Genomic DNA, 24723 nt, shown 5'->3' on the forward strand with positions numbered 1-24723 from the left:
TTTAAAAAAAAAAAACATATTTTGACTGCACTTTCTTAGTGAAATCAGTCAATTCAAAGAGGAAAAAAGAACAGCAAAGAAATAATGGCATTTAAGAATTCTATTATTAACTATTAAAATCGAAATTGTTATTTTGTTCATCTGTAAATTGCTATTTTGAAGCTATCATAGGTACATTGTAGGATAAAGAAAATAATAAATTATATTAGTGTCATTAGGAATCAAGATTTTCACTGTAGGGAGGGGAAGGTGGCAGGGGAGAGAGAAAATATACAGAACTCTTTCCATTTTAAATTTCAATTGGAAGTAATACTATAAACTCATGATATTTTTTCTCTTTAGAAAATAAATTTTTCCTAATTCTGTCAACTGAAAAGACATCAAAATAATTGACTACCAGTAGCAAAGAAAATCCCTATCATTAGACTGTAGTATCTAAATCACATTTTTCACTAAAAAGAGCCTAGAATCAGATACATGGCCAATTTCAGATCTGGAGAGGAAATGTACAAAATGAGGCTGAGGAATCTTGTATCAAAAAGCAAGGAAGTTAGGGCGCCTGGGTGGCTCAGTTGGTTAAGCAACTGCCTTCGGCTCAGGTCATGATCCTGGAGTCCCAGGATCGAGTCCCGCATCGGGCTCCCTGCTCAGCAGGGAGTCTGCTTCTCCCTCTGACCTTCCCCCCTCTCATGCTCTCTCTATCTCATTCTCTCTCTCAAATAAATAAATAAAATCTTTAAAAAAAAAAAAAAGCAAGGAAGTTATCAAAGATCAATATGGTTTTTTCAAAAGGACACAGGACAGGGGCCAACTTAAAGGGGCTCCCACAAGCCAAAGAGATGATCATTTTGGCTTCAACAAGAATAATGAGTACAACTGACTGGATCACATAAATTCCATGTGTTTATAATAATAACAAATTCTTAAAACCTTCCTGACCATCACTCAAAGTTGCTGGTGTACTAACTCATTACCCTATTAGAATTTCAGCTGATAAATCAGAATTCTAGCTAATAAATGAAGGATTTATAGAATTTTAAAAATCACCCTTCTGCAACTCTGAACAAAAAATGGATCTGGGCAATGATCATCAATGAATACTAAATCATTAGATGAAAGTTGATGGGGAAATTCTGATGGCAAAAGCAGGCCCATACACCTGCGATCACTAATCAAACCTAACATCAAAAAAGTGGGATAACAGATGTCTGTGCCATAAGATGTAATTCAGTAGTAAGTATGCAGCACTATGTACATAGTATTCTTTTTCTATTTTTCTTTGATATTTTGCAGTATAATTTATATATAGTATAAAGCACAAGTCTTAAGTATATAGCTCTTTCTATATCCCCAGAAAGTTCTCTAGTGCCTCTTATAACGCAACCTCCAGTCTGCAGGAAATATGGGGGATAGACGAACAATTTAAATGACATCATGAAGAAACAGATCCAGAATGTAGAATGAAGTACAATACAAATGACCCAGTTTCTCCAATAGCATAATAAAAGAAGCTTAAGAAACACAGCAACTAAATGCAGTATGTGGACCTTGCTTGGATCCTGGTTTAAACAAACCAATTGTTAAAGGACATCCATCGTGGAAATCTGAATAAGGACTGAGTTTTAAAGTATATCTGAAAAATTACTGCTAATTTTTTGAGGTGTAATAATGGTAAACTGGTTATGTAGTTATCAGAAAGACATACTGAAGTATTCATTGGTGGAATGAATGATATGAGGGATTTACCTAAAAATATTCCCCCAAAATAGTGGTGGGGTATAGATGAAACAAACTTGTCAAAATGTTGCTAACTTTTGCAGCTGGGTGATGGGTACATGGTGGGGTTCACTGTACTATATTCTCCGTACATTTGGGTATGCTTAAAATTTCCATAATAATAAGTCTTAAAAATTGCACGTCAAGATTGCTTCTGGGCTGAGACACAAGGATGCAGGAACTATCCGGCTACTTATTCCTCTGCACTTCTGAAGTTCTAGTTGAGGGACACAGACTACTCAGGCACTTGCAAACACAAATTGAGAGAATGGACGGGGTTTTTTGTGTTTTTTTTTTTTTTTTTAGTTTCAGCAGTGCTTATGACATAGTTAATGGTAGCTATAGCTATTATGCAATACATTATGATCCTTATGAAGAGCTTTAATAATATATTGATATCCATTTATACAAAATAACACACAGCCATGTCTGCTAATAAAACCGAGGGTTTTGCGTTTCTTTCCTGCTTCTCCAGTTCCTTAAAAAACACCAGGCATGAGTAGCACATAAGGCAAGCTATATGTTGTCAAGAAGTATACAGCAAACAGAATGTTTTTAATGTTTATGTAAAATTTGTACATCTACTAAATTTCTGGAGATCAAAGGATCAGAATGTTTAACTGTCTCTGTCACATAAATAAACATGTTATGTCATCACCTTGTCAATCTATGAACACAGAATTTTAGAGCTAAAAGGTACCTTGGAGATTATATTGTTTAACTCTCTAATTTAACAAATGAAGAAACAGAGGCTCAGAAAAGTTAAGTATGAGTTTCCAAAAGCCAGGGCTATTTTTAAACTAGTTTCCCCCAATTCTAAAACACACTGAAAGATATGTGTCAACCTAAAAGCTTTTCAGAAAAATTACACTAAATGTGCACTTCCATTTTGAGACAAATCCTGGTTTTCAGAACATTAAAATGAAAAATTATATATCTTAGAATTGAGAAAATGTTGTATACTTCCAAAGTAGTTACTTTTTAACACAGTGGTTTAAATTAGTGCTTCCCAAACTGACTCTCTTCAGGATACACAAAGAAAATTATAATATTTGTATATGGTACACTGGGAAGGGTACACAGCCTGAGGTGATTGGCCCTCTGAACCCAGAGGACTGAGATGATCACATGGTTGGGAAGTTCTGGTTTAAATCATTTGTATGATACATATTTTTAATAAACTGACAAATTGTTGGAATTCAGCACTTGTATTTCTTATCCATAAACTAATTTAAAATCTTCTTACATTAGTTTAAATAGACATTTGGATATATAAAGATAACTACCAGAATACTAAAGAAAGGCTAATTTTAGACATACTAACTCTTACATTTAACTTTTTAAAGACTATATTTTTCTTTTTGCATTTTAATATGACTCTTTTTCAGTTGTCTCATAACACTTCATTTGCTTTTTCTCTGTTTTGACCAACAAAACATTTGATATCCATCAGTTATCACTTACTCGGATCCCTTTTGGTCCTGGTGGCCCTGGAATTCCATCATCACCCTGAAAAATACAACACATTTAGTTCTTGTTCCTCCTAAAATAGCCCTCAAATAACTAATTTTACATTATAACAATAAGAGACTTAAATTTTTGTGAATCTTTGTGAAAGTGAGAAACTTACATACCCAAGGAAGAAGCATTTATCATCGAGACTGAGCACTGAGGTAAGTTATATGATAAAAAAAATAAGAAAGGTCTTTATTTACTGAGAAGAAAACTGCTGACATGTAGCAGAAACTTTGTACCTGTAAAGTGAACTATGAAAATCATACAAAACAAAGATGAAATAGTGGTACTGATACTCCTCAAATCATTTATGCATAAGCCAAATAAATGCTGAAAATCTGGGCAGTTTCTACAATGTGTCAACCTACTTGCCATGCTGGTAATAAACAGCATCATTTCTGAGCCCAAATACGTGCTGCTCTTGCGTCTGCTGTTTTAAACCTTTGCTTTGTTTTATAAGGCCCTTTCTACTGGCAAAGCTCAGCAAAGAAAAGAAAACCACAGACTTCCCTTTCTAAGCTGCTTCTGTAGACTCCATGCAAAAGAGGCTGCCCACATGTGTGTTAATCTATGTACCCATTTCTAAGTTACAATTGCATTGCTGAGAATTTTAAGTTTTGCCTCACTAAGTTTTTATTAACTAGTTTTTTAAAAATGGAATAAAGAAAATCTAATTCTGCTCCAAAAGATGGGAATTTCAGTGGACCATACAGCTAGTAGGCCACCACCTGAGGCTTTAGATAGGTTTTATTAATCTGGGACATCTTGCTTTACACAAGTGGTTTCTAAATTACACAACTCATAACCTTAGAGGTTCCACTGGAGGTTCCTTGAAGCCTATGTCACAGCCCTCCTTCCATCAGCGCAGCTCTATTTTTATGTTTTATGTGGGGCTTCCATAAAAATTCATTTGTAACAAGAGTTACCTGGTATAGTAGTTTCTTAGGCTGCTGTTATAAATTACTACAAACTTAGTGGCTTAAAACAACACAATCTTATAGTTTTGGAAATCAGAAGTATGACAGTGGTCTTAGTGGCGAGCCCTGTTGCTTTTTGGAGTCCTAGAAGGAGAATCCATTTCCTTTTTTCCAGCTTCTAGAGCAGCCAGCATTCCTCAACTCATGGCCCTCTTCAATCTTCAAAGCCAGCAATGGTTGAATGAATCTTTCTAACATTGCATCAATCTGACACTGACTCTTCTGCCTCCCTCTTCCACATTTAAAGGACTCTTGTGATTATAATGGCCCCACCCAGATAATCCAGAATAATCTTTTTACTTTAAGACCAGCTGATTAGCAAATTTAATTCCATCTGCAATCTTAATTTTGCTTGTCTCTATAACCTAACATATTCACAAGTCCTGGGGATTACATCATGGACATCATTAGGGGGTAGACATTATTCTGCCTACTATACCTTGCTTTTCAAAAAGTTTAATAATCAACACTTTCCACAACACATGCACCTCTAAGGAGATTAAAGTAAATCTAATTCTATTTTAAAACAACCAGAAGGCCGTTTGCTTAATGAATCTTTTTGTGCCTTTCCATGAAAGGCAGAAATAAGACAAAGATTCACTGGTTGCCCTCCCAACATGGTTAAATAAGAGAAAAGCAGAGGTATAAAAATTGGAAAGGATAAGGCAAAACTACCATTATTTGCAAATGATATGATTGTATGCAAGGAAAGCAAAGAAAATCACATGAAAAACTACTATAATCAGTAAGGTAATTCAGGAAGATAACTGTATAACTGTATATAAAATTAGTATGAGAAAATCAATAGCTTTCTTAAATACCAACTACCAGTTAGAAAACATAATGGAAGAAAATATGCAATTTACAATAGCAAAAAAAGATAAAATATTTAGGAATAAACTTAATAAGAAATGTATAAGATTCATAAGAAGAAAAGTTTAAAACATTTCTAAAGTTCAAAAAGCATGAAGATGAGAACAAATGGAAAGGCATTCCATGTTCTTGGATAATAGGAGTCAACATAAAAAATAGTCAATTTTCAACAAATTTAGTTAAAATTTGACACAATAAAAATAGAAATAACATGAGTTGCTTTTTTTTTTTAAACTGGATAAGGTGACTCTAAAGTTCATATGGAAAAATAAACAAGCAAGAACACTGAGGAACATTCTGGAAAAAAAAAGAACCGTAAGGGGAAACTAGCCCTGTCAGATACAAAAATACAGCATAATACATCAATAATTAAAATAGTTTTGTTCTGATATTTGAATAAGCATATCATTGAAAGAGTATGGAAGGTCTAAAAACAAGTCCATATATTCATGTGAATTTGATTTATACCGAAAGCGGCACTGCAAATCAATGGGGAAATTTACATTGGGACACATTTGTGAGGACATCTGGAAAAAAAATAAAGGTGGAACTTATATAACAAACCACACACCAGGATGAATTAGAAATAGATATTTACATGAAGAAATTAAACTATTAAAATACTAGTAGAAAAAATGGGAAAATTATTTTATAATCTTACAGTGGGGAAGGCATTTCCTACTCAAATCCAAAAGCCATAAAGGTCCCCTGAAAAACACACAGAGACACATAAATACACACACACACACACACACACACACATGCACATACTCAGCAAAGACATGACAAACTAGGGGAAATAACTGCAACTCACAACACAAAAGGTAATCACCCTAATATATAAATAGCTCATTAACATATAAAACCACCAATACTGTTAGAAAAATGGGAAAATGAAATGTCATAGAAGATAGTTCATAGAAAACACAACTGAATCTTTGACCTATGAAAAGATGCTTAATCTCACTCTTAATAAGAGAAATGCAAACTAAAAGCATTGAGAGACCAGTTTTCATCTATCTGATTGACAAAAAGCCAAATTTCCTAATAGGGTTGGTGAAGCTATAGGGAAATTGCTCTTCTTGTATATTGCTGAACCAAGGATAAATCATACAACTTCTTGGGGGGCAATTTGGCAATATCCATAAAAATACATACATACATGTACCCTCTGAGCTAGCAATATCACTTCTAGTAATCTTACAGAGATAATCCCTTATTGGGGAAAGGAAGTCTATTAAAACTATACATTTTAGCAGCGCTGTTTGTAGAAGAAAAAAACTGAAAATTATCTAACTGATCATCAGTAGGGGACTGCCTTAAAAAATTAGTTTATCACACAATGGAATACAATGCAGTTATAAAAGATAATGAGGAGGTTCTTTGTATACTGATATGAGAGATCTACAATGTGTATTATGTGAAAAACAAAGATCAAACATGTTGAATATGCTACCACTCTATAAACAAAGGGAGGTAAAAGTGTGTCTATGTGTATTTAAGCATGTATGTGCATGTATATATTTGTATCTCTGTGCATATTCATAAAAACTAGCGAGCATATTCACAAGAAAGTATTAGAAATTGGTACCTATTAGGGATATGTAGAACTCAGTGGCTCATGTTCACAGGTGGAAAGGAAGTATTTTTCACTATATACCTTCTTATGTTAATTTATTTTCAATAAAATGAATATATTATCTATCAAAAATTAAATTTTATTTTTAAAAATAAAGAAATCTCTTGGAAAATGTATATATGAATACATATATACATTCCTATATATGTATTTGTTTTATATATCTTTACTTTCATATATAAGAATATAAAGATTAAAGAACAATCCTATAAAATTTTTGACTGGGCATATATGTTAATACATATATGCATGTACTAGAATACCCGATCACATAAAAAGTATAAATTCAGCTATGCTGGGAAGCATGAAGTCATATTGGAGATAGAGGCTTCAAATTTAGAATCCCAGTGTAGCCTTCTCATTATATAGATACTGAAATGGAATCAAAGCAAAAGATTGGACTACTTTCTAAATCTAAAATGCATACCACCACACCTTTAAAAATTATCATACTATTGTACAATAGTTCTAGTTAATGCTAAATTATTTCAAAGGGATTCAGGTATAGTTAACTTTTTTTAAGTTTAAGTGCCACAAATCTTTATTAAAAGTGCCACCTCTCAGTAAGCATGGTGCACAAGAAACTCAGCCCCTCATCCTGGGTAAACTCAGGTGCAAGAAATGTCATTTTATTTCCCTATGGTTCAGCTTAATTTCTATTTCAAAGCACCCACCTCATTAACATGATTGAAATTTAACCTCAGGCGATTGGGAGTCCCCACCTCATTTTCATAAGGTTGTGCCTAAATTATGGAGAGCTTAGGGAGTTCCAAGTTGTTGAAGGTTGGGACAGTCCCGTCCAAGCTGGAATTCACTGAGATGTCCCATGCCAGTAGTATGCATGGATTACTGCTGAGTTGGTGCTCAGTTCCATCCACTTGACTCTTTCAGATCTCTCTGCTATTTCTGTGCCACTCCTAGGTGCACAAGAAACATTCTGTTGTTTTTACACCTCATTAGCCCTAGGAAATTCTGTTAAATGTCCCATCTACTTAACTTCTATGCAGTCATTTAGAGTCTTGCTTTTTCCTTAGCATAAAGTTCTACTCAAGAAATTTAGCACAGGGCCCTTCTGCTCTTGAATCTAACAAAACTACCACAATGTACTGTCACCTCCTCAGAGATCATGCCCAAGCACACACCCCCAATCTCGGTTCTGATATAGTTAAGTGTTTAAAAGTACTTACATATTTAAATTAATTTCCTCCTTTATTGGAAAGACTACCTGATGAGTATCCATTTGATCTCCTTAATACTCTAATAACATAATGTACCACTATTATGTGAAATAAGATTAGGAAGAAAAGGTTTTTAGACTACTTTTCCTTTCCAGGCAAATGAAGAGAACTGGCCCTTTCATTATCAGTTCACCAGTCCACCTATTACGGATGGTAAAGGGCAATCAACCAAAAGAACTATTTTTAGAAAACTGAGAAACTTCTCTGAATCTTAATATTCGCTATTATCTCTTCCCATTCCCTACCTTAACATACACATAAGATGCTATCCTCGATTATGGTAGAGGAGAGACTGCCTGCGCTGCAGTCAATGGGGAAAAGTCTTCCCAAATGATAGGACAACTGCACCTTTGGATCCATGAGCCTGGGTACAGGAAAGAAAGGCTGCATGGATCTATCCTTTCATCTTTCTCTCCCACAGAACAGCCTGAGTGCTTTCTACCTAACTAAATTCACTGCTATACCTGTCCCAGGAAATGCCACCACTCTGAATTTGACAAACTGCTGAATATGTCACCCACTATTCAACCCCATAGATAAATACCTGACTGCTGTGCCACTGAATAAAACAAATTGACATTTCTCTAAACATGGAAATTTTTAGTACCTCAGATACCCCAACCTTATTATACTGGACCTGATGGTCCCACAGATGGACTCTGAGACTACAGAAACAAAACGCCTCCTCACAGGTAATATTGCTCCTGTCTGAGACGGGATCTGAAGCATCTGGGAAAAGGGAAATGGGATCTGCCACTGGGCCTATTTTGACCTCAATAATGGTTGCCTCCTACCCCCCATACCTGTGCCCACCTTATACAAATTTTCCAATTCTACTCAAGTACTCTACCCACCAGAAGAGACTTCTGGCTCGTTGACCCCCATGGTAATAAATGGTTTTTATACTACCAGCACTGTGTGTATCTCCCCTGGGGTATTATTTCTTTTGTAAAAGCCAGGCCTTCAACATTCTTACCAACGTAACATGTACATATGGGGGCACTGATAAGAGACTGCCACATATTCGGGGCACCTGGGTGGCTCAGTCATTGAGCGTCTGCCTTCGGCTCGGGTCATGATCCCAGACTCCTGGGATCGAGCCCCGCGTCGGGCTCCTTGCTCCGCGGGAAGCCTGCTTCTCCCTCTCCCACTCCCCCTGATTGTGTTCCCTCTCTCGCTCTGTCTCTCTCTGTCGAATAAAAAAAAAAAAAAGAGACTGCCACATATTCAAGACAGCCCCTCCTATTGGGCATATCAAATTAAACAGAGTAAGAGGAGAATTCCAAAACCAGGTACTCTGGTTACTGAGGAGAACTGTCATGTGGTATTACCGATTCTACTTGTGTATGCTCCAGGCAACTATTCCCACTCAGGGTCATTCAATTCCAAAAAGTTGTGTGCAACTTTGTTCGAGTTAAGTAAAGGTCAAAGACCTTTATGACACTTAGACCAAAGACTTAATGACACTACTTCAGTTTTAGAAGCAGAACGGACTAGCCTCAATTCCTTGGACCAAATAGTGTTGGATAACAGCACAGCCCTTAACCTCCTGCTGGCCAGCCAAGGTGAGGTCCTCACTGGTACTGTTCCATGGGGAAAAATAGAACAGTGGGGAAAGATCCTAGGTGCTTTTTCTGCTTAAACATTTTGCTTATTACACTGTCACAGTAAAAGGCTTGATGGTTCCTTTCATTTTGGCTTGTTTTCTTAATCAGCTACTCTGACACCTGGCAGTTCAGCTCTCTCCAGCTCAGCTGAGCTCCTGACAAAATTTAATTTTTGTTAAGGATCCCAATAACCACATCCAATTAACAGCATCTTCCAAAAACATTTGAATATGACAGTAATATTCAGTTTTTAAAAAAAACCAACAATAAAATACAGACTCTTAGCTATTCTATTATTTTATTTAGATATTAATTTCTGGCTATAATTCAATAACTTCTTAGTTGATTTGACACCTAGTCCCACATTTAAGATGGCTTCATGCCTCTAGTATTACTGGTTGGCAACCTGGCACATACCTTTTGTCCCCGAGGCCCTGGAGGCCCTTCTGGACCTGGAAATCCAGGCAAACCTGGATGGCCTTCCAAACCTGGAAATCCTCTCTCCCCCTGCAATTGAACAAGAGTGAATGTTATTTGTGATGAAGTTATTTGTGAATTTTCAAGCATGGGTATGGTTGAGATTCAAAAAGATCAAAAGACTATCTAGAGAACATTAATTTAATGATACTAAATTCATAATATCCACTAACATGAGAAAACCTATAAGATGTAAGTGGAAAATCATAAACCATTCTGAATTTATATCACATATGGTAATGTAGTCTCTTGCTTTCTTATAAAAGTAAAAAGCCTATCAGAGATGAAATGAGGTTTAAACATATTGACATCAAGAGTTTAACAGGGAAGAGGGCAATAAATTCAGGAAACCAGGTCTGTAGGGGTTACATAAAATAAGTATGGTGCAGGAATGAAGAAGTGTAAAAGAAAACCATCTGAGAAGTTTTCAGATTTGTTCCAGAGTAGAACAGTTGCAGGATTATCCAGAATGGCAATTCATTAGCTGATGACATAAATTAGTCAGAAAAGGGCTCCAGAACATCAAAAATTTTATATTTCTTCTGTTTGTAAAATTAATACAAAAAGGAATACATGGTTATTGTAGAAGAACAAAAATCATATAAAGAAAAAACCACCAGCAATTCCTCTACTCAGAATTATTAACTGAACTGTAACTCAAGTCCAGTTCTGACCACAGCACTTATAAACATCAGCACAGAAGGGCTGCCAACCTACTAGTAAGGTTTCCTACATTTTATCAGCATCTATACAATAAGGTTGCCTGATGTGCATATCTGCACAGACAGATAGGTGGGCGTGTAGAGCTGCCATCTATACTAATATATCATTATATCAACATGTTAGGGTTAGTTAACTTGCATATAGCCAATTATAGAAAGAGTGTGAGCCCTGAAACCCTGGGAGATCCAATCACAGAAAGCAAATTCACCACTATTAAGTTTAAGAACCCTGAGGGCTCACTGCTCCATGGCTTGTGCTCCCAACTGCAGAGCTGCAAACAGTTCCTCTCCTTTTCTAAGTCTTGAAGTCTGAGTCTCTGGACCTCATTCTAGGAACCTTTTCACCAGATCTTATCCACAGTGACAGCCTAGGCAGCACCTGAGAAAGAGAAAGCATCCATATCTATAAGGCAACTGACTAATGGGCCATTGGAGGCACATGCCCCTAGAGGTTGTGCAATTGTTGGGTCATAGGGTAGCTCTATTTTTAACTTCTTGAGGAACCTCCATACTGTTTTCCAGAGTGGTTGCACCAGTTTGCATTCCCACCAACAGCGTAAGAGGGATCCCTTTTCTACATATCCTCGCCAACATTTGTTGTTTCCTGAGTTGTTAATTTTAGCCATTCTGACTGGTGTGAGGTGGTATCTCATTGTGGTTTTGATTTGTACTTCCCTGATGCCGACTGATGTGGAGTATCTTTTCGTGCATCGGCTGGCCATTTGGATGTCTTCTTTGGAGAAATGTCTGTTCATGTCTTCTGCCCATTTCTGACTGGATTATTTGTTTTTTGGGTGTTGAGTTTGGTAAGTTCTTTACAGATCTTGGATACCAGCCCTTTATCTGATATGTTTCTTGTCAGCAGGAGTCTAGCAAATTTTGTTTTTAGCAGTGTGCACTTGGACACATTTCTTTGGCAGAATTGACATATTTTATTATTTGTGTGTTAAACTTACTTTTTAAAAGCAGTTTTATTGAGGTACAATTAACATACAATAAACTGCACATATTTAAAGCATACAATTTGAAATTTTTTTCACATATATAACAATCAAAATAATGAACATATCCATCACTCACAAAAATTCCCTTGTCTTTTCAACAAATGTTGCTCAACTAGTCATCCATATGCAAAAAAAAAAAAAAAGAATCTAGACAGAGACCTCATATTCCTCATAAAAATCAACTCAAAATGGATCATAGATGTAAATACAAAACTATAAAACTTCTAGAAGACAGCATAGGAGAAAATCTAGATGACCTTGGGTATGGTGATAATTTTTCAGATACAGCAAAGGCACAATCTATGAAAGGAATAACTGATAAAGTGGACTTTGTTAAAATTAAAAACTTCTGTGTGAAAGACAGTGTTAATGGGAATGAGAAGACAAGCCACAGATTGGGAGAAAATATTTGCAAAAAACACATCTGATAAAGAACTATTATCTGAAATATACAAAGAACTCTTAAAACTCAACAATAAGAAAACAACCTGATTTAAAAATGGGCCGAAGACTTTAACAGATACCTCACCAAATAAGATATACAGATGGCAAAAAAGCATATGAAAAGATGCTCCATGTAATATGTCATCAGGGAAATGCAAACTAAAACAACAATTACATACCACTACACACCCATTAGAATGGCCAAAATCTAAAACCCTGACAACACCAAATGCGGACAAAGATGTGGAACAACAGGAACCCTCATTCATTGCTGGTGGGAAGGCAAAATGATACAGCTACTTTGGAAGACAGTTTGGCAGTTTCTTACAAAACTAAATATATTCATATGATCCAGCAATGTTTCTTGGTATTTACCCAAAGGAGTTTAAAACTTATATTCACACACACACAAAACTGCAAATGGATGCTTATAGCAGCTTTATTCATCATTGTCAAAACTTGGAAGCAACAAACATGTCCTTTAGTAGATGAACAGATAAAGAAACTGGTACATCCAGACAATGGAATATCATTCAGCACTAAAAAGAAAAGAACTATTAAGCAATGAAAAGACATCGAGGAACTTTAAATGCATATTACTAAGTGAAAAAAGCCAATCTGAAAAGGCTGCACACTCTGATTCTAACTATATGATATTCTGGATAAGAAAAAATTACAGAGACAGTAAAAAGATCAGCGGTCACCAGGGATGGGAGTGGTAGATGAATAGGTGGAGCACAAAATATATGTAGGGCAGTGAAAATACTCATATAATAATATAATGATGGATACATGTCATTCATTTGCCCAAATCCACAGAATGTACAACACCAAGAGTGAACTCCAAGGTAAACTATGAACTGTGGGTGATAATGATGTATCAATGTAGGTTCATCAACTGCAACAAACGTACCACTCTGGTGGGGGATGTTGACAGTTAGGGAAGCTATGCATGTATGCATGTGTGGGGCCAGGGGGTATATGCAAAATCTCTGTATCTTTCAATTTTGCTGTGAACCTAAAACTGCTCTAAAAAATTAAGTCTTTAATTAAAAACAATATTGAAGTGAACATCATAACTATAAAAAAATTTTGTGTTCCCTTTTATAATATTTTCCTCATGCCTCTATTCATCTCCCCCAGGTGATGACTGCCTTACTTTCTGTCATTATAAATTAATTTTCTTTTTCTAGAATTTTATATACATGGGATTATACAGAATGTACTCTTTTGTGTAACTTTTCATTGAGCATAATTATTTGAGATTTAGACATGTTGTGGTGTATGTCAATAGTTCTTTCCTTTTTATTGCTGAGTAGTATTCCACTGTATAAATACATTACAATTTATTGATTCACCCACCTGTTAATACTAATTGAGTTGTTTCCTGTTTCTTGTTATTACAAATAAAGCTACCATGAACTCATGTACTACTTATATATAGATATATGCTTTCAATTCTCATAGGTAAATGCCTAGGAAATGACAGTCATCTGATAGGTTTACACTTACCTTTTAAAGAAACTGTCAAACTTTTTTCCTAAGGGTTTGCATCATTTTATATTTGCATCAGCAATCTATAATAGTTCCAGTTGCTACCCATCCTTATCTATACTTAGTATGGATATATTTTAATATTTAGACATTCTAGTAGGTTTATAGTGGTATCTTATCATGGTTTTATTATGCATTTCCCTAATTAATAATGTTGAGTAACTCTTTATGTGTTTATTTGCCATCGACATATCTTATTTTGTGAAGTACCTTAAAATCTTTTGTCACTTTGTTTCTAGTTTAATTTTACTTTGGGATGTTTATTTTATTAATGAGTTTTGAAATTTCTTTACATATTCTGTATATAAGACTTTTTATGAGATATGTGATTTGCAAATATTTTTTTCCTAGACTGTGGGTTGTATTTTCATTCTTTAAACAATGTCTTCAGAAAAGAATAAGTTCTTAATTTTGATGAAATACAATTTATCAGTCTTTTCTTTTATGGATTATGTTTTTGGTGTCCTAAGAAAAATCTGCCTAACCCAAGATCATAAGGATTTTCTCCTATGTTTTCTTCTAAAATATTTCTAGATTTAGGTTTTATATTTAGGTCTATTGTCTACTGTGAGTTAATTTTTGTATACAGTGCAAGCAATGAGTCAAAGTCTATTTCTGTGCATATGCACATCTAATTGTTTCAGTACTATTTGTTGAAAGAGAATCTTTTCTCCACTCAACTGCCTTTGCGCTTTTGTCAAAAAAATCAATTCATTATATATCTGTGGGTCTATTTATGGACTCTCTAATTCTGTTCCATTCACCTATATGTCTATTCTTTTGCTATTAACACACTATCAAGTTTACTATAGTTTTAGTGTCTTAGAATTGTGTACTATATTGTGTATTTCCTTCTTTTTCTTACTTTAAATTTGATTTACTTGTCCTTTTCTACCTTCTTAAGTGGAAAATGTAGGTCACTGATTTTAAATCTTTCTTCTTTTCTAATATAGGTATTTAAAGCTATTTCCCACTAAGCCCTGCTTTAACTCGATCCTACAATTCTCAGTATGCTGCAGTTTAATCATTATGCAACTTGATGTACTTTCTAATTGTCCTCGTGATTTCTTCTTTGGTCTATCAGTTATTTAGAATAGTGTTTCCTAACTTCCAAATAGTTGGGAATTTTCTACATATTTTATTATTATTGATTTCATACTCATTCCATGTGGTCAGAGAACATATACTGATGTTTCCAATCATTTGGTATTTATAGGACCTCATTTTATGGCACATCATATGGTCTATCTTGGAGATAATTCCATTTGCCTCTGAAAAAAAAACACATTCTGTAATTGGATGTAGGACTCCATATATGTCAATTAGGTCTAGGTTGTTAATAATGGAATTCAAATCATCTGTGCCTTTACTGATCTTTTTTTCTAGTTGTTCTGTCAATGACTAAGATAGGTGTGTTAGGATCTATCAACTATGACTGTGGATTTGTCTATTTCTCCCTTTAATTCTGTCACTTTTGCTTCATGTATTTTGAAGCTCTGTTGTTATGCTTTAAATAGTCTTCTATCACACAAGATCCCAAATAGCCAAAGTAATCTTGAAAAAGAAAAACAAACCTGGAGGTATCACAATTCCAGACTTCAAGTTATATTACAAAGTGGCAGTAATCAAAAACAGTATGAAACTGGCACAAAAACAGACACATAGATCAATAGAACAGAACAGAAAACTCAGAAGTAAACCCACAACTATACAGCCAATTAATCTTTGACAAAGCAGGAAAGAATATCCAATTGGAAATGGACAGTCTTTTCGAACAAATGGTGTTGAGAAAACTGACAGTGACAGGCAGAAGAATGAAACTGGACCACTTTCTTACACCACACACAAAAATAAATTAAAAATGGATGAAAAACCTAAATGTAAAACAGGAAACCATCAAAATCCTAGAGGAGAAAACAGGCAGCAATCTCTTTGACCTCAGTTGCAGCAACATCTTGCTAGACACAGCTCCAGAGGCAAGGGAAACAAAAGCAAAAATGAACTGTTGGGATTTCATCAAGATAAAAAGCTTCTGTACACTGAAGAAAACACTCAATAAAACTAAAAGGTAATTGATGGATAGGAGAAGATATTTGCAAATGACATATTGGATAAAGGGCTGGTATCTAGAATCTATAAAAAACTCATCAAAATCAACACCCAAAAAATAAATAATCCAGCTAAGAAATGGGCAGAAGATATGAACAGACATTTCTCCAAAGAAGACATCCAAATGGCCAACAGACACATGAAAAAGTGCTCAACATCACTCATCATCAGGGAAATACAAATCAAAACCACAATGAGATACCACTTCACACCTGTCAGAATAGCTAAAAGTAACAACTGAGGAAACAACAGATGTTGGTGAGGATGAGGAGAAAGGGGAACCCTCTTACACTGTTGGTGGGAATGTAAACTGGTGCAGCCACTCTGGAAGACAGTATGGAGGTTCCTCAAAAAGTTAAACATAGAGCTACCCTATGACCCAACAATTGCACTACAGCAGCACTATCAACAATAGCCAAATTATGGAAAGAGCGCAAATGTCCATCCACAGATGAATGGATAAAGATGTGGCATATATACAATGGAATATTACTCAGCAATCAAAAGGAATGAAATCTTGCCATTTCAACAACATGGATGGAACTAGAGTGTATTATGCTAAGTGAAGTAAGTCCTAGAAAGACAAATATATGATTTCACTCATATGTGGAATTTAAGAAACAAAACAGATGAAAAGGGAAAGGGAAGGAAAAATAAAATAAGAAAAAAACAGAAAAGGAGGCAAACCATAAGGGACTGTATAGTTAAGAGAACAAACTGAGAGTTGCTGGTGATGGGTATTAAATGGGTATTAAAGAGGACACTTGTGAAGATGAAAAAAATAAAATAAATAAAATTAGCTCTTATTTTTTTAAAAATGGGCAGAAGACAAACAGACTTTCTCCAAAGACATCCAGATGTCCAAAAGACACATGAGAAGATGTTCATCATTATTTACCATCAGAGAACTGCAAATCAAAACTACGAGCTATCACCTCACAACTGTCAGAATGGTTAAAATCAACAGCACACAAAACAACAGGAATGCAAGCTGGCGCAGCCACTCTGGAAAACAGTCTGGAGGTTCCTCAAAAAGTTAAATATAGAACTACCCTACAATCCAGCAATCACACTACTGAGTATTTACTGAAGGAATACAAAAATACTAATTCAAAGGGATACATGTACCCCTATGTTTACAGCAGCATAATTTACAAATAGCCAAGATACGGAAGCAATCCACATGTCCACTGGTTGATGAATGGATAAAGTAGAGGTGGTATATACAATGGAATATTACTCAGCCATAAAAAAGAATGAAATCTTGCCATTTGCAATGATACAGATGAAGCTAGAGTATAATGCTAAGTGAAATAAGTCAGGGAAAGACAAATACCATATGATTTCACTCATATGTCGAATTTAAGAAACAAGACAAATGAACACAGGGAAGAGAGAGAGAAAGAGAGACAAATCAAGAAACAGACTCTTAATTTAGAGAACAAACTGATGGTTACCAGAGGGGAGGTATGTGGGGGGATGGGGTGAAATACGTGATGGGGATTAAGGAGTACAACTGTCATGATGAACACCGGGTGATGTATGGAAGTGCTGAATCACTATATTGTACAGGAACTAATATAACACTATATGTTAACTAAATGGAATTAAAATAACCCCCAATTTGTTCTTTGTATTTAAGAGTCTGGTTTTTGTTTGTCTTTATTTTTATGTATATTTTCATTGTATATAACAATTGTGTTGGCAGATTTTTCAACTCTCTAATGATTTTACGTTGTTATACAGTATTCATCCTCTTGGATGAAAAGTCTGTCATCATTCATATCATTGTGTCCCTGTATGTAATGTGTATTTTTTCTCTAGCTTCTTTCAAGATTTTCTTTTAATCTGTTTTTTTTTTCAGTAGATTCATTATGATGTGCCTAGGTATAGTTTTATTTTTATTCTGCTTGTGGTGTGCTGAATTTCTTATATCTGTAAATTTATATTTTTCACAAAGTGTGTGAAATTCTTGTCATTACTACTGCCCCTTCAATTATTATTCTTTTTTCTCTCCTGTTTACTTCTCTCCCTGTTGTTATAGGACTCCATTTACATTTGCATTAAACCATGTGATATTGTCCCACAGGTCAGTGAGGCCCTATGCATTTGTTTTCTTTTTTTCTTCAAATTGTATCTTTCCTCTGATTCATCTTTAAATTCACTGACCCTTTCTTCCATCATCGATTCTGCTGTTAAAAGCCTAACGGGTGAATTATTCTTTCTCATACTTTGCCTTTTAAATCTAGATTTTCCTTTTTTTTTTTTTTTTTTTTAGTTTCCAGGGCTCTGTTGTAATTCTCTATTTGTTCACTCATAAGAGCACATTTCCCTTTAAATCAACACATATATTTATCTTATCGCTTTAAATCTTTGTCTACAAATTCTAACATCTGTGTTATTTCAGAGTTAGTTTTCATTCATGAGTCTTCTTCTTGACTATGGATCTCTTTTACCTGTTACTTCTTATGCCTAGTAAGTTTTAAGAGCAAATGAGACATTGTATATTATAGTCATCCTAGATTTTTTTATCTTCTTCTGAAGTGTACTGAACTTTTGTTTTCGGAAATAGTTAACTCAACTGAACTAACACTTAACTTTGTTTTCCCTTCAATGGACAGCAGTTAAATCTATGTTCAATTATTGCAGACTTCCAGCTGTTCCTTTTGGTGGGTTGTGTGAATCTTCCCCTATACATACAAAGTTCAGGGTTCAACCAAGAATTTGGGTGGAATTTACAAACAAATTTTTGGGCTGTGCTCTCTGTGCCTCCCTCTATTGCAGCAGATTTCCCATCACTTTCCAGTCATTCTGGCATCCTCAACTCTGTCCTCTTAACTTCTTAAGCCAGTAAGACTGTGGCTTTTTGTCTGGGTTATAGCCATCCTCTGCCATGCAGACTGAAGGACACACTCAGGATAAAAGCCCATAAATGCAAACTTGCCCAGTGTACTTCCTTTCTTCCAAGGGTAGAATCCTCTCTACTTTTTTCCTGCTTTTCCTATGCCATTAAGTAGGTATAAATTTTGTCTGCTTCTCCCTCTCTCTCTCCCAACAACCCTCTCCCCTCCACTCACCCCTCTGGCTCATGCTCCCACGTGCACACTCTCTCTCTCAAATGCATAAATAAAATCTTTAAAAAAAAGTCACTCTACCAATATCAGAAATGAATCTCTTTTGGTCTTTTTACCACTACAGAAAGCACACCCTTACTATAAAACTACTCCCCTCAAACTAATGTCACTTAAATAGGTGTTCTAGTTAACACTAGTCAATTATTATTAACAGGTGCTCTGTTAGGAAGAAGTGAGTCAAATGGAGCTTGGAAATACAGCATTGCAAAACAAGCAGGTTTCTTTACTCCAGGACTTTTAAACATCTTTAATGTGCTAGTAGACCTTCTATATCCCTAAATGGAATATGCTCCTGAGATACTATTCTAAACTTTTTCGTATATAATTAGTAAAATGCACTGATTCATTAAAAAATATTTGAGCCCCATACAGTGGAGACTAGAGTATGAACCCCTTTCTCCTAGCATAATTCTCTTTAGGCCACAATTCGTTATCCCCTTTCTCCTAGCATAATTCTCTTTAGGCCACAATTCATTATCCTTTTTTAATCTTCTAATCTCACTGTCAGTCACTGACTCAGAGGGGCTAGGTTTATGCTATTTAATCCTCACCAATACTTACTGTGTAATTATCACATGTATACAAAAGGGGTGCTGCTATGGGAAAAGTGAGATAAAAATAGAGATTCACCAATCATTAACTTACACGGACTAGATAAAAATATATGAAATTGCCTAGCATGATACCCAACACAGATTAGTAGCCTGATGTTAGGTTCCTTCTTAAGTGTCTTTCCCTCTTTTGCCTCTTAAGTCAGTGAGTTCAACCAGATTGATCACAGGTTGGCAGACTACAACTCTCAGACCAAATGCAGTAATAAGTCTGTTTTGTATAGTCCAAGAGCTAAGAAATTTTTTTACACTCTTAAAGGGCTATTTTAAAAATGAGAGAAAAATGTGTGACACAAACCTTATGTGGCCCACAAAGCCTAAATTATTTACTCTATGGTCTTTTACAGAAAATGTTTGCTAATCCCTGAGATATAGTCTAATCCTTACAGCAATCTAAAATAAGTATGGTAGAATTCATTTTATTTACTTAGATGTGCAGTAGAAGCCCTATTTTTTTTTTAAAAAAAACATTAAAACATTATTTTACTGATTTTACTAAGTTTTCAAAGGCTCATTTCAAATCTTACCTTTTCTCCTTTTACACCACTACAGTCACATTTTGATCCTGGAGAACACCCATAGCAAGCCTGTAAGGAAGAAAAAAAGGGAGGAAAGTGATTAAATATGAACCTGAAAACCAGTCTCTGACTTACCCCTCAACTAAATTCAACAATCCAAACTTATTACCCAAATAGCAAAAAAATATCTGAAAGAATACATACCAAATTGCGAACAATGGTTACCTCTGGCGAAGCTTGCACCTTTTATGGTACACACTTCCATTTGATTTTTTCACAATGAGCAGATGTAACTTTTATAATTTTAAAGTGAAAAATATCTTTTTAAAAAGATATTAAAAACTTAAAAGAATTCAAACAACTTCCCTGTAGTATGATTTGCCACTTGTCCAAGCTCTTAGGAACTCCTTTTTGTACTAACATCACATGCAAGAAATGACCTTTCAATCTATATTAGCAATGACCTTGGCAACTAGCCAAAGATGTCTGCTGGTTGAAGTTGCTTGTATCTTGGCATTCGTGGGCAATCACGGAGCATAAAACACATAATGCTATCTTTTACCAACTTTTTAAAATTTGCTTCCACTCTCTCATTACTAGTAGCTCAGTCTATAATGATTCCAACAGTTTTACCACAAATGTTCCCACAGCCTAGATGTTCTAAAGAGCCACTACTAATAAGTTCATTAACTCATATTAAGAATTGAGGTCTTGAAGCCAGAAAAATATCCTCCTCTAAAATAAGAACCCATAAGAGGGGCACCTAGCTGGCTCAGTCAGTGGAGTGACTCTTGATCTTGGGGTTGTGAGTTTGAGCCCCATATTGGGTGCAGAGATTACTTTAAAAAATAGTAGTCTTTAAAAAATGAAATAAAATAATAAAATAAAATAAGAACCTATAAGAGAAAAAGACAGTAGATGACTTCTGACATCCAGATCTACCCTATACTCTGGCATAAAGCTGAACTGCTTAGAAAAACAAACTGTAATTAGTTTAACACATGTAGATAACTCATATACAATATGGTAGTATGCTTCTCATTAAATAAGAGAAATTTTTATGTAATGTAAATACCAAGTAATGTGTATCAATGCTCGGCCTCGGAAGACTGTGACTTAAAAAGTACCTTAGCCTCCTTCCCAACGTTCCATGTGTTCCTTTGCTCCAACTACTAACAGAATACTTTCCCAATTCCTTATCAAACTACTGACCTCATCCTTCTAATCATAACTCCTAACCCATTCAGCTGCAACTAGAAGTCAGCCACATATTCAAACTCCTTTTCCTGATGGAAGCAAACAACAATGGCTTGATGTTGGAAGTTAATCTCTTACTCATATTGCAAGATGTTGTTCCAGTAAAAAATGCTTCTGACATCTCTAATCTAAAGTCTGTTATGCAGCTGTTATTTGTCATACATATGGGATTAGGTTATACACTGGTTTTAGTATTATACATCAACTACAAGTTAAATGGACTTACACAGACTTACTCATCAAACATGAATTGGGCATGATTAGAGGCCAGAAAACTTGTTAGGCACTACAGACGAATAAGACACAGCTCCTTCCAACATATAAAACTAACTCAACAAATACTTACTGATCACCTGTTATGTGCCAACCACTATGTTATGTTAGGTGCAGATGGAAGATGCAAAGACAGTACATATTGCTCTCTAATAGAAAGGATAATTCCATATGGAAAAATTACATTACAGTGTGTCAGGAACAGAGGTTAATTTAAGATACATAATATTGTTTTGGGCAAACATGAATTCTAGATTTCAAAGTACCAATTTACAAATTTTAGAAGCTACTGAATCACAAGATAAAAACTGCCAATGGTCATATTCACTGAATTAGATTGTGCAGATTATCAATAATCAGTTACATGCATTAATGGAGGAGTAAAGGATAATGGTAATCCAAAATGGCTGTACATCTAAAACTAACATTTGACTTTGGAATGTATGTCTACACTTTAAATGTAAACATACGAGCATCATTTTCTGGTGTTACAAGTAAAAGATGGTGTAACTTTCCATTTTCATCTTTCACTAAGAAATTTTTCTTTTTAAAATATAAATTAAGTTCCTGAGAATAATGCAAAGACAGAGAGGATTTTGTTAATATGGAGAAGATACTATGTGAATTTTCTTTACTATTGTATTTCTGGCTTCTCAGTATCCAACAAAATCCTCCAAATGCTAATATAATTTGTAAACAAGCAATATAACTTTAAATATGTGTGCATGTTATTTTGGAAGTAATTTTATACAGTATTTTTCTTTAAAATTAATTAATTTCATCTTTTTGTACTTCTTTATTACTTAACATGTAGCTATACTTTAGAGAGGTCGCTACTTAAGACATTTGATATTTTTTTGAATTCAATTTAAAAATTTAATTTATATTCTATTTATTCCACCTACATGATAATGACACTGGTCCTGGGGGGAGGGGAGTGTTTAAAGGCATTGTAATACACACACTGACCACTAGATGCCACTTTCCATACAGTTATAACAGTGATGCCCACAAGGAACTAGCCCCAATTTGACATTTGGTTAATGGAGCAACTTGTTTTTTACCAACAGCCATTAATATTAATTAGGTGCCCAATAAGTACAAAACACAATATTAGGGCTATGAGTCATACCAAAAAACGTGTAGACATGAGTGCTGCCTTAAAGAAACTTCCAATCTAGTTTAAAAAAAAAATCTATGCCTAAATAAATAAAAATAAAATTTAAATACAATGGAATAATGATGTAGGAGACAATGGTAATAGAATGAGCTCTAAAATATAAGAAATATATTCTGAGTTTACCTCAACAATTGAATCATTAGGAGACCATAAACAAGTCATTCCCATGCCCTAGGACTCAGTTTTTTCTCTTTGGTAAAATGACAAAGATGGACAATATAATCTCTTTAGGAAGTTTCCAGCTTTTACAGTCTGTGATTCAGTAGGATTTACCAAGTAAAAATGAGTGGTATAGTCAATAATTGCTGTCAAAATTAAGAAAGGGAATTCCCTTGAGCCTGGGAGTGTTCATAACAGCTCTATAGAGAAAGAAGGTAAATAACTTAACTTCAATTTTGAAGGATGGGCAGAAAGATTTCTAGAGGAAAAATGGCCATGGCAAGTACGAAGATTAAAACACAAAATTTTTGTGGGCAAAGAGCCAGGTAAAATAAACATTAAGTACCTCAGTCTAAGGACTTCTTAAGTCCATATGAAAAAGGTATAGTAGGAAATAAGGCCAAAAAAAGAAAGTTCTTTTAAAAACTGGAAAAACTATTTAATTCTGCAAAGTCATTGAACACTGTTAAAGCAAGAAAATGATGCAACTGTAGGAATGTTTTAAATGTTTTAAGGAGAAAATACTAAAAAGCATAGAAGATTTATTATTATCACATAGTAAAACACATCATGAAACTACAATAATTAAAACAGTATGGTCTCGTTCAAAGAATGGGCAGCTGGATGAGCCATAATAGAAAGGCCAGAAACACAAACAGACACACGCACACATTTACTATATGATAAAAGTTGGCATATCAAATAAATGTGAAAATAATGGATTGTTCAACATATGGTGCTAGGACAAGTAGAGAAAACAAATTTAGATCTCAGGCTCGTACAATTAAAATAAACAGATATGAGGATTAAAAGTACGAATAAAAGCAAACTTCAACATGCATTAGGATCACTTAAAGAACCTCACAAAAATTCAGGTACTAGGATCCCATCTTAGAGATGCTATTTCTGTAAGCTTGAAATTGGCTACCAGATTCTTAAATTTTAATAAACATCTCTAGTTAATTCTGATTCAGTGATTCAAGATATATACAATACAAAATAATGGCATAGAAAAATAAGAAATATTCCAATATGTGGCTAATTAAGTATCCTGACGATATGATTGCTTAAAAAAAAACTAAAACTGTTTTTAAAATGTAAAAATATCTTAAAGCATCAAAGAAAAGCACAATAGGATTTATCAGGCAAAAATCTAGAGGAAAAAAAACCCAGTAAACTGACCAATGAAACTACTTTTGCCCTGAGGGCATTTACCAAACTTGGGAGAATTTGAGATTCTTGTTTCACAACTTTTTCAGGTTAAAGGTATTTCATACATAAAAAAGTACCCCATGATCGCACCCCCAGGAACTTTTAAGAAAGATATCTTGGCACTCAGCAGAAAAGTACAGGGGAAAACATCTCTGAGAAAGTATAACCATAAACTGGCCTACATACAGATTTACAATCTAAATTAGCATTTAGCTGGGTGGCCCAGTAACCTCCAACAGCAAATTTGCTTAGAGTAGACTCAAATTGCTTTGACCTCCCAGAGGGCAGAAATACACACAAAGCCTATGTAGAAGAATATACCTTCAGAGTGAACTTCAAAGAATTCTAAAAAAATTTTTTGGAAAGGAAAATAAGATATCCTACTCAAAAATCACTACGCATACAAGGAAGCAAAATATCATAAGCAAAAACCAGGAGAAACAT

At 34.8% G+C, this 24723-nt stretch overlaps 1 protein-coding gene across 1 annotated transcript in view; it reads right to left on the reverse strand.

The window, feature by feature from the left end:
* COL4A5 (collagen type IV alpha 5 chain) overlaps positions 1-24723 on the reverse strand; it is a 213472-nt gene that overhangs the window by 110857 nt on the left and 77892 nt on the right. Inside the window, exons 2-4 of the mRNA XM_081808437.1 lie at positions 20208-20267; positions 10043-10132; positions 3241-3285 (exon numbers count right to left, since the gene is read on the reverse strand). Of these exons, the coding sequence (XP_081664563.1) occupies positions 3241-3285; positions 10043-10132; positions 20208-20267 (195 nt within the window). The remainder of the gene's footprint in view (positions 1-3240; positions 3286-10042; positions 10133-20207; positions 20268-24723) is intronic.

The sequence above is a fragment of the Leptonychotes weddellii genome, chromosome X, assembly GCF_054177405.1.
Source record: "Leptonychotes weddellii isolate Sample4059 chromosome X, ASM5417740v2, whole genome shotgun sequence".
Classification (NCBI taxonomy): domain Eukaryota; kingdom Metazoa; phylum Chordata; class Mammalia; order Carnivora; family Phocidae; genus Leptonychotes; species Leptonychotes weddellii.